This window comes from Gadus morhua, chromosome 13 (genome assembly GCF_902167405.1).
Source record: "Gadus morhua chromosome 13, gadMor3.0, whole genome shotgun sequence".
Lineage (NCBI taxonomy): Eukaryota > Metazoa > Chordata > Actinopteri > Gadiformes > Gadidae > Gadus > Gadus morhua.
This window is the reverse complement of record NC_044060.1, coordinates 18,323,545-18,334,568: the sequence shown is the minus strand read 5'-3', so window position 1 is coordinate 18,334,568 and position 11,024 is coordinate 18,323,545. Positions and strand designations below refer to the sequence as shown.

Here is an 11,024-nt window from a genome sequence, read left to right as displayed (position 1 = left end):
TTTAAGACACGACGGGAACCAATCACCGCTCTTCCCGGCTTCTGTGAGGTGACGTTTTATTCCCAGTGCGCAGGCGCAAATCCACAGTAACTACCCCACTTTTCCACAAGCTCGTACGAGTGTGAAGATGGCGGTACGCTCCGCTCCACTGGATACGATTTTCTTGAATACAGAGGAAAGTGTAACAGTAGTCGATTGTCATTTTCTGAGATCGTTAGAGTTAAAGTTTTCGTGGTCATCTAACAGGAATTCCTGGCTTAGATAAAAGTCTCCCGTTAAGCATAAAGTTGAGGTCCGACCGGGACTAAGGGTAAGCAGGAGCTAATGTCCAGCTGGCACTTGGTCAAGACGTTGCTAAAGCAGGTACGCTGTTGTTTTGCTTTTGTCTTGCAAAGTGTAGGCTACACGAAAGCAAGCACCAGAACGCACCGAGAGACGTTGAATGTGTATTAAAGTCCCCCCCACCCATCACCTTCATGCGTGTAGCCGATCTATTCCTAAACAAGTTGAAGTGCTTGTGGTCTCTTGTTTACTGGGGTGCTATGGGTCAGTTATGGATGAATCATTCGCAAATCTTCAATCACGGAGCATGACCAACTCAAGCCCCCATGTGACTTAAAATTCCCACCCCAAAGCCCATTCACAATTCACACTTTTAATGAAAGACAAACCATGAACGCTCATACTTCAGGACGCGCTGCCCCCGTCACAAGTGACAGCACCAGCAATACTAGCACGATGACAGCGATCACCAGTGGATCCGTTTTGTCAAAGGGGAACGCGATCAGAACAGCCACTTCGTCAAACAGTGTCATCCAGACCCATTTCACCAACTCACAGAATGTTGCTGCCTCAACTCAGCCTGCGAGCCAGGAGAGGGGACCTATGATGACAGCGATGAGGACGCCTATGCAAGGCACGGGACCGTCGGACACAAACATGGATGTAACTTTGAACGGACCAAACAATACCGCAGGACCCACTTTGGTAGCCAACGCGGCGGGTCAGATCGCTCCGAGCGCGCATACAAGTGTGCGCGCACAGACTCCGCTCGTGAACAATGGTCAGCTACCTGCTGCGGCGGTGTCGCTCGGAGTGGGCTCCCACATCATCAGGGCTGAGCCGCCCAAACAAATAATTCAGACGTTACCGCAACAGGGGCTGCCGCTCGGCAGCGTCATTGGTCCCAGGCACGTGAGTCCGGTGGCTTTAGCTCCGAGTCCAGGAGGGATGCGAGCGCCGACGCAACAGCTGTTGGCTCCAAGGCTCCCGCAGACCCCTGCGGGACAGCCAAACCTACAGAACTTCCAACTGCCCCCTGGTATGTGAATGGAAAACAGCACCTTCACTTTGTCTCTCTTGGTTTGGGAAGTCACTTTGACGTTTTTTTATTTATTTAGTGCCTTGCCATTTATTTGATGGAATGTCCCCTAATTGGACCCGAAATGCTAATCGGTTAAAAATCGCTCTAATGCGTTATAACAAAGCAATACAATAATGCAAAATTCTAGGCAACATCAGTAATTATTACCGGTAACCTCTACATTGTGCTCCTACAACTCTTCAATGTTGACTTAAACTTAATTATATTCAAAACAATAAACTACAGTTCGAAGTTGTAATATTCCAGACCGACATAACGCATGCCATCAGCTGTTCCCTCTCGTGGCCCTGAACTCTAAAGTCAGGTGTCTCTGGGGGTTCCTATAGGCATGGTGCTGGTGCGCAGTGAGAGTGGGCAGCTGCTGATGATCCATCAACAGGCCCTGGCTCAGATGCAAGCCCAGGCCGCCGCAGCCCCTCGTCCCGCCACCCCCACAGCCATGCCCCTTGCTCAGGTATGAAGCCCCATGGCCCAGTGGCCTGGTGGGGCCTCTTTCCCTTATGATAGTGTTACCTTGGCGGGCTTCATAGGCAGTGGATAAAATAAAATCAAACAGATTCCCTCTCTACTTTAGTCCTTTTTAATGAGAGCATTCTGGGACTTTAATCGCGGGGGCACGTCAGAAATTCGCGTTCGTATTCACATCACGCACACCCGCTCCTGCTTTCTTGGCCCTTGTCGACCTGTTTCGGTCTCTGATAGCGAGGAGCAGCAAGTCGGCTCCCAGCTGACCAATCAGAACACAACATGCCCCCGGGCCAATCAAATTAGAATTGAGCTCACTTGAGCTTGCTTGTCATCCAACTTTGTAATGGTTTTCAATCAGCTTCCCTGAAAAAAACATTAAAATGGACACAATGCATGCTTATTCAATTAAATAAAATGTAAGGAATAGAAAAGAAAAATTTGAATCTGATTTGAGGTGAATTGTTCGAGGGCTCTGCTCTATGGTCCCCTCCCACTGAGTCACACACTCACATGCTCTGTACCCCTCAGGCCCCTGGGATCCCCATGAGCAGCAGGCCTATGGGCCCCGGTAGCATGGTTCGACAGGCATCCCCTGTGGCCCCAACCACTACTCTCCACAGACCCCCTGTTCTCCAGGTACTTCTGCTCCAGGTCTTTCATATCCTTTATGATTGTCCTTGTTTTTAGAACTCCTATTCTGCAATAACCGTTCCGTGCCGACAGGTTCCTTCGCTCTTGCGCAATCTCTGGCTAGTCATATCTAGTTTACCATCTCTAACGCATCCTTCGGCTAAATCTGTTAATCAGAAACCGGCTATGATTTTTCTGGGTAGAAATGTGTTACATTTAAAGCTGGGGTTGGCAACTTTGGAGAAAAAACAGCCAGAGTGAGGTCGATTTTGATAGTATCCAACCAATTAAATCCTGCGCTTCCCTTCAGGCAGCTCTCCCAGAACGCCCTGTCAGACTACTGCTAAAGGACTAGTCCACGCGAGAGCGCAGGGCATCGTTATCATTGCAAACCGTATTGCAAACCCACAAGCTCGCTAGCTTTAGCTTTCAAGCACGGGCACTGGGCCAATGGGTAGGCACTCAGACAGGTAGGCCATCATATTCAATTATAATTTAATATATGCTAGAGTAAATAATCGGACAGGCTTTTACAGGCCTGCGACAGCCAGAGAAACCAGATGCATAAATATTTTTCAGAGCATTTGATTCATTGATTGCTGTTGAGATGTTTGTCAATTAATACTGTGTTCAAATCCATAGCTCATGAAGCCAAACTTGCATTTCTGTTTTATAAGAAAACACTCGCACGCACGCACGCACGCACATACGCACGCACGCACGCACGCACGCACGCACGCACGCACGCACGCACGCACGCACGCACGCACGCACGCACGCACGCACGCACACACACACTTGGATAACTGTGAAGGATTTAAAGATGACCAAATATGTGATTAAAGACCACTAAACCTGGTTCAGCACGGGTCATCCTGTAGGATCCCAGAAAGGAATAGTTCTGCACAGCTATACACACAGTGGGCGTTACAGTCAAAACAAGAACATTGTTATGGGATCGGACTTGTAACCAAGGACTGAGCATGGAATGAAGGTCACCTTCTGGGAAGTGGCTTTGGGACCCTGTATAGTGCCATCTGTACGTTAGTGTAAGGGCATTAGCTCTGTATATTGCGTGTATCACAAGATCTACAGATGGACAGCACGATGCAGTATGTGTATGTGGATATCAGTAAAGGAACACCAGTGATCAATAATGGCAGCTGGGTAAGTGATTACAATGTAGAATATATTATGGTAATGTTCAATCTGATTTTTGTCCATGTGATGTGATCAAGTATATAAACACCAATATAAGCATTCATGTTGAAATAACATAAATAAAGACATGTCAGTGTATCCTGTAGTCCACATTTACATCTTTGCAACCAAAATAGTTTTAACTGATTTTACTGACGACATATCCACAATGTACGTTCTCCCCCTGCCACAATAAGCTATCTGTCCTCAGGAACACTGGGACACCAACATCTAAGATAACACACTCTCCTCACCGTGTGTCCCCTCAACCTAGAGCTCCGGTGGACCTGTGCCACCTGGCTCAGCAACCAGCACGAGCCCTGAGACCACCGTGGCCCCGCCTACCTCAGGACCCATCAGCAATGTGAGTAGAGCAGAGCCAGGGCCTCACATCAGGTAGGAGCTGGCCCGCTACAGAAACCCAAACTGTTGTTCTGCTAACACTGTACAACTTCACCCAATGCCCCACACCGGGCAGCCCTCAGCAGCCTATTACGTTACATTTTATTTTTTTCTCTCTTCTTAACTTATTCTGTACTTCGTCAAGGAAACAATGGAAAACGTGAAAAAATGCAGGAACTTCCTGTCCACGCTGATCAAGCTGGCGTCGACGGGCAAGCAGTCGGCACAGACAGCGGAAAACGTCAAAGAACTGGTCAAGGAGCTTCTGGTGAGGGAGCTCTCTAGTCTACAGCCGGCACATTTGAATTTGTCCCAGGACCCTTTCACGCACTGACAACTCCACCAGACGATGTTCAACACGTACATGATCTATAGCCTCAACACACTCAGAACGTCTGCCTAGAGGGCTGCTAGTCATGTGTGTTCCTCTAACGCCACCACGCTGCTTGGCCTCTGATGAACCTAGGAGGGCAAGCTGGAGGCCGAGGACTTCACCAGCAAACTGTACAGCGAACTCAACTCCTCACCACAGCCTTACCTAGTGCCTTTCCTCAAGGTACGCATCGCTCCGTAGTCAATGGTGGGCTGTACCCCTTTTAGAATAGACTGAAGATGTGTCTACTAGGGCCTATGAGGTGATGAGGAAAGGGTCTATAGAGCCGTCCACAGAAGTGTCCGCACACAAACACTGATGATATTCAATATTTATGTTCCTCATTGTATTAGATAACTGCTTTGGACAGTTTATACCATGTTTATATTAGTTTTGAACTGTCAATAGTGTTTTATTATTATTTATTTTTTATATAATATATGCTATTATAATATGCTACTATTTATTATGTATATTTAATTGTTGCACTTCTTGCCAGATCTTTATAATCTATTATTACATTATTACAGACTGACCCAGTGCGACTTTTCTGCACAAAAAGTAAAATAAAACACCTGGACTGGGATGTACCATCCACTCATCCACCTCGGTTTTCTTCCAGAGAAGCCTCCCAGCTCTAAGGCAGCTCACCCCCAATGCAGCGCTGTTCGCCCAGCAGAGCCACGTCCCCCAGCCCACCGCCTCCACCCCACCCCCTGCCAAACAGCCTTCCTCCCCGGCCACGGTGGTCCTGAGGAGCCCCGCCCCTCATCTCACCACGGCGGTAACCAGGCCCCAGGTCCAGCCGGACATCAGCAGACCTGGACCCGTAAACCAAATGGTATCTGTAGTTCTGGAGGGCCCCGACCCAAACTCCATCATTAGCATTCTGAATTCTGTCAAATCTGAAGAAGTAGCACTGCCTAGAGGGCGTATTCTCACCTGTTGTCAATCACGTCAAAGGTACACTGAGGAATGTAAGGCTGGCTCTAACATAATGGTTCACTCTGAGAAAAATAGGTAGCTTTACTTGTCACTGTAAACTGTTAGCCTCATGCCATGTCCAGCGTTGGACACCACAACTTTCTGGTAATACACTACCCCCTATTTTGTTTTGGACCGAACTGAATCGACAGCCAAATCTTAAACGTTGGTTCTTTAACACTGTGGTGATGTTGGTTGATAGAAGCTGTCATATAATCTTATATTTACTCTTCAACCTGTTAAAGCTTCTCCAACCTCAGCCGCTGGCGGTAGGGATGCGACCGCCGGTTAACATGGCAACAGCCCCTATGGTGACGCCCAGGACCCAGAGCCCTGGAAAGATCCTTGTGGGACCCCAGCAGCTCAGGCAGCTGACCTCAGGTCGGTCCACCTGCCTCCTCTGCCAGAGATGTGTCTGGTCCGTGTGTCGGTGTGATGCAGATACCTCTGTTTTCCCTGTAGGTCCTCCCGGAAGGACAGGCCTCCTGCCTGTGTTTAAACCTGTTCCACCTGCCGCTGCATCTCTTGCACAGAAGAATCAGCTGAAAGAGGCTGGGGGGACTTTCAAGTAAGGACAAAAGTACTTTGTCCTTACTTTTTTGAAGTTTGATCAGAAGAAAAAATGAAAAATGTAAATGTAAATCATTTGGTAAGCACTCTTCCAAAGACGATAACTGTTTATAAAGTCTTAACCTCCTGTGAGCATCGTTGTGATCATTGCTGGCAGTGCGATCGGCTAGCTGGACTAAAGGCTAGATAGGGTAAGGGGAAGGGTGATCTCGGATCCAGCAATCATTCTATGTTATAGACGAACTTCTTGGGGGAGACAGTTCAGAGAGTGGGCTGGAAAGCCAAAACCGAAGGGGCGGAGTTCCCCCTGGTTTCTTGTTCGTTAAAGAGATATTCTACCCAAGAGATACTGAATGGCAGACCAAGCATTCAGAAGAGGATTTAATTTATACAGTGGTCAGTCTACACGGTGTGGATTAGTAAAGCGCTTACAGATCCATGATCAAGCAATTGTGTCCGGAGGTAGTTGTAGTAAATACTATACCTAGGGACCATGTGTTTGTGTCCAGGGACGAAGATGACATCAACGACGTGGCCTCCATGGCAGGAGTCAACCTGACGGAGGAGAGTGCACGTATCCTAGCAACCAACTCTGAGCTGGTGGGGGCAGTGACACGCTCCTGTAAGGACGAGGCCTTCCTCTCTACAGCCGTGCTGCAGCGGAGGATGCTGGAGATAGGTCAGACACACACACACACACACACACACACACACACACACACACACACACACACACACACACACACACACACACACACACACACACACACACACAGGTAAAGTCATATTTCTTGTTTTATCACTTCTCATTTCATTCTTCACACTTTTACGATCCTATACTTAACTTTGCAGAAACCAGCCAGAGTAAGCTAGATTTTTAAAGTATCCAACCCAATAAAATCCCACCTCTGACTTTTGGCCTCCCTCCAAAGCCGCTCCCCAAATAAACACGTGACTTGCTCGCTAGCTCGAGCAATAGGTCTGCCCAGCCTTATGGGAGACTCAATGAGGCCATGCACAACGAGGGAACGGGCAAGGATAACGCAGGTAGCTGGGTAGGTAGGAGGACAGAGTTTGGAGCCATCCGATCATTTCGTCGGGACAGAATGAAACGATTGGACAGGCTTATTACAGGCCTGCAACAGCCACATTTACCAGGTTTATTTATTGTTTTGTCAGAGCATTTGATTTATTGATTGCTGTCGGTATTGGTTTGAGAGAATCTCAATAAATATTACAAAAAATTCTAAAATTAAATTGTCTGCCCTAGATTATAGTCTTAATTTTGAACCTTATTTTCATTAAAAAACTACTATAGCAGAACAGTTTACAAATCCTTATAAAGCTGAGGCACAACTCCACGCTGAATTCAACTAAGTTTTTATTTGGCACGTTCCAGATCATCATAAAGTACACCTTCAACTGCTCTATTTTTGACTCATGTTGTCTTTGTTTCAGGGAAGAAGTTTGGTGTGAGCGAGCTGGGCGTTGACGTGGGGACGTTTGTATCTCACGCCACTCAGCAGCGTCTCCAGAACCTTCTGGAAAAGGTGACTCAGGTGGCACAACACAAGAACTTCAGCTTCAAGGTTGGTTCCTAATTTAAAAAACCGATGGAAAATTATGTCAAACGACCAGTCAATAAAAGGACCTCAGCTGGCTGGATTGATTTAAGATGTGGTCATAAATATACATCCGATTTTTCTCCATTCATCCCCTTGATGGTTCACTATACTACCCCCCCCGTTCGGCGTGTGATTGGTCCTCTGTGGTTCAGGAGGAGAGCAGCTATGAGGGCAGCAGTGACGTGCGTGCCCAGTTACGCTTCTTTGAGCAGCTTGACCAGCTGGAGAAACAGAGAAAGGAGGGGCAGGAGAGACAGATCCTTCTCAAGGCAGCTAAGGTAACCTCACCTCCAACCCGTCCTTCGCAAGCAGGCAACACAACCACTTATCCACTGTGGGCTTTCTATAAAATCAGGGGAGTTATCTAAAAGAATTGTCTATATTTCTGGGGAAACTCAACACACACGTGCAAACGTCAGACGGGAAAATTATTAAAAAAAATGTTGCATGCTTTACATATTGCATTGACTGTGTTTGCATTGACTGTGTTATGAATTAATCACATATTATCGTACCGGAAAAGTAGTAAGTCGTTTTAAAGTAATCACACCTTGTCGTTATTCAAGTATAAAGGATTCAAATGTGAATCCACCTGATTGGGGTGTAAATGGCCTGTAAGATGTACTCTGCCCTCCAGTGAACTCTGAACCATACAGTGACTGTGTTCTCTGGCCTGCAGTCTCGTGCCCGCCAGGAGGACCCTGAGCAGCTGCGCCTCAAACAGAAGGCCAAGGAGGTAGGCCCAGAGCGAGCCCGGCTCCAGCTCCGCGTGGCTCTCTGTGTTTCCCACGAGTTTTTAAAGCTCTTCCTCTGCTTGGCCGGGATGTCGTCCTCCAGATGCAGCAGCAGGAGCTGGCCATGATGCGACAGAAAGAGGCCAACCTCACCGCCCTGGCGGCCATCGGCCCCAGGAAGCCCAGGAAGCCTGCGGACGCGTCGGCCTCCGCTGGGGCAGCCGAGGTAACGGTGAACAACTGAAGCCAAACGTAGCTCATGAGCCTTGACTGTTAATGCGTAACAATCCCGACAGCGTTCAGTGCATGGTACAGCATGGCCCTACGGCAAGCTGAGCTGGGCATGGCACAGCGCACTATGTAAAGTAATGCGATTGACCTGCCGTGACTCAAGCTCATGCACGTTATTGTTGCCGGGAATTGTGAAACCTACCTGAAGCCGTTGACGATGTGATATCCTCTACACACTGCTTCGGGTGATTGGTCATTGGTTTCCTGGTGCACAACATAAAGGTGTAAACAAAATGGGTCAGGCAACAAACAAGTTCAGTACAAATTCAAAGTGTTAAAGGCAAAACACATCGCATTAAGGTGAAATGTTAAATCTCTCCCTCACACACGTACACGTTTCCTGTTATCATCCTGCCCTCCTGTCTCATGTCCATACCAGGGCTCTGGATCGGGGTCTTCGCTGGGTGCGGGGTCGTCGGGGTCCAGACCCACGCGGCAGCGCATCACACGCATCAACCTCAAGGACCTGCTGTTCTGCCTGGAGACAGAGAGGCCCACCGCACACTCTCAGTTCCTCTACAAGGGCTTCCTCAAGTAGGCTTTTTTCTACGGTACAATGACCTACTGTACACATAAACACTGTAATGGCCGATAGTGCACTACGTTTCAAAATTGTTTGTATGTAAAAAATATTTTAAAGAAATTAATCTAGAGAGATTTTAGGGTTTTTATTAAACACCCACTACTTTTGTTATTAAACTTTTAATTGGCTAAACTCCAAACTGTGTAATCTACTGAGTTGCCTTTTAACTAAATAATTAAGCCATACAGCAATCACTAATCTTGTCAACGGAAACAGTGGTTGTTGACACAATGTTTGTCTGCATCTCCACTACCTTGTTGGTGTATTGGGTATATGTAGTCAACTCAAGCTTAAATTATTTGTATTCATTTATTTATTATTTTGGTTCTTTCGTGACACGTCTGTTGTGTCCCTTAAATAAAAAATATCTCACAGTAGCATGTTTATATTTGTATTAGGGGGCCATGTTTTTGTAATTTTACTACATTATGGTATTTTTTGATCTCTACTAAATCTCTTTTCTAATCTGCTCTACCAAAACTTAATCTACCTGAAATAGAACATATTTTTTCTAGCAAACCATAAATATGCGTTCTTATTGTCTTTAATCAATTTCACAAACTTCATGATTTATTTCTGTGCAAATATTTGTTGTGCTTTTAACAGACAGCCTTTTAATATGTAGGCCTAAGAGTAGCCTACTAATTAATAATAGTTTTTTACAATCTGTGACTTTAGGAAAACATAAAATGTTATAATTTCAAAATGTTGATGCATTATTAGGAAAAAAATAACTCAATTTCTCATGTATTGATAGATTGAAATAAATGTTGATTTCCAAAGAGCTTAGTGGTATGCATGCTTCTCCACATCCCCCCACTAGAGTGCAGCACTGCTTCACTTTAATGTCCGTCTGCTCACGTTTGATAGTCAGTGTTTAGAGTTTAATCCCCAAAGGTCCCCTCTAGCTTTTCGTGTAGTTTGGCCAGCCCTGTTTAAACTAGCATCCATCAGATACATCACATGTTCACAGCAAGACGAGCGGTCGGTGGCGTCGTGTCCTTAAACACACTGAACAGGCGACCCAACAAGCAGCACACGCAACTCAAAAAACAACACAAAAGCATACTGTCCGTTATACACACTTGCCACCATAACCATTGCCATCTTCGGCATGGCCTGCGTGCATTGTGAATGTTGTGTACATCTGTGTCGTGTCGTGGGCCAACCTTCCACCTCGTATTCCAGCTCGTATACTGCGGTGGCAACAGCTGGCATGTCCCACATAGACACCGCACAACTACACACTACTTTTGGGGAGGACTAATTAGGCCATCCCACCTTTGGGATGGCAGCCTGATGTTAAGCGGTTTTAAGCAGCTTTTATCTGCTTCGGTAAATGACCAAGGAACAATATGTGGTAAATTTATCGGTCTGGCTCAGCTGTTGGTTGTCCTCACAAAGCAGAATTAGATTTCCACTGGGTCGCAATGTTTCGTCTCTGTGTTTTTATTAAAGTGGAAGAGTCGACAAATAGTCCACGAGGGCCACACGTGTGGTGTCCACTGCTGCCACAAAACTGCCTGCTGCTTCATGAACGAAACCAAATGATTAGCGTCCTTGGGTCAGCAGCAGCTGTACCTTGACATACCATATCCAGCCTGTAGGTGGTACTATATACACGCTGTAGTCACCACTCGGGATCATAGAGGTGGTTACGGTAAATGAGGGAAGCCATCGACTCAGTTTTGGGTCGGGTTCAATATTTCCCCTGGTGATCCATCCTGATCCTGCTCCTCAACATCGGGGGTCGTTTAAAGGTAAGGCTACACAAGCCACA

General features: G+C 46.7%; 1 protein-coding gene across 4 annotated transcripts; it reads left to right on the top strand.

Moving 5' to 3' along the window:
- The first annotated feature begins 107 nt into the window (after positions 1 to 107).
- On the top strand, positions 108 to 10,028 carry LOC115557165 (transcription initiation factor TFIID subunit 4). 4 transcript variants are annotated; one of them, XM_030374772.1, is made up of 15 exons: positions 110 to 1,321; positions 1,711 to 1,838; positions 2,381 to 2,488; positions 3,957 to 4,046; positions 4,230 to 4,352; positions 4,551 to 4,640; positions 5,080 to 5,298; positions 5,687 to 5,822; positions 5,904 to 6,009; positions 6,521 to 6,690; positions 7,470 to 7,600; positions 7,789 to 7,914; positions 8,316 to 8,372; positions 8,474 to 8,596; positions 9,041 to 10,026. In XM_030374772.1, exons 1-15 carry the CDS (start codon positions 673 to 675, stop codon positions 9,197 to 9,199), a joined length of 2,415 nt encoding a protein of 804 aa, XP_030230632.1. In that variant the 5' UTR covers positions 110 to 672; the 3' UTR covers positions 9,200 to 10,026. The 4 variants fall into 4 exon arrangements, with proteins under 4 accessions (XP_030230633.1, XP_030230631.1, XP_030230632.1 ...); XM_030374771.1 differs by having other exon boundaries at positions 109 to 1,321; positions 5,687 to 6,009; XM_030374773.1 differs by lacking the exon at positions 2,381 to 2,488 and having other exon boundaries at positions 108 to 1,321; positions 5,687 to 6,009; positions 9,041 to 10,028.
- Positions 10,029 to 11,024: the final 996 nt, after the last annotated feature.

Coding starts and splice junctions, on each gene's coding strand:
- LOC115557165 (XM_030374771.1), top strand. CDS start 673: ATGAACGCTCATACTTCAGGACGCGCTGCCCCCGTCACAAGTGACAGC. Junction 4,641..5,079: donor ACCTAGTGCCTTTCCTCAAG/GTACGCATCGCT, acceptor GTTTTCTTCCAG/AGAAGCCTCCCAGCTCTAAG. Junction 7,601..7,788: donor ACAAGAACTTCAGCTTCAAG/GTTGGTTCCTAA, acceptor TCTGTGGTTCAG/GAGGAGAGCAGCTATGAGGG.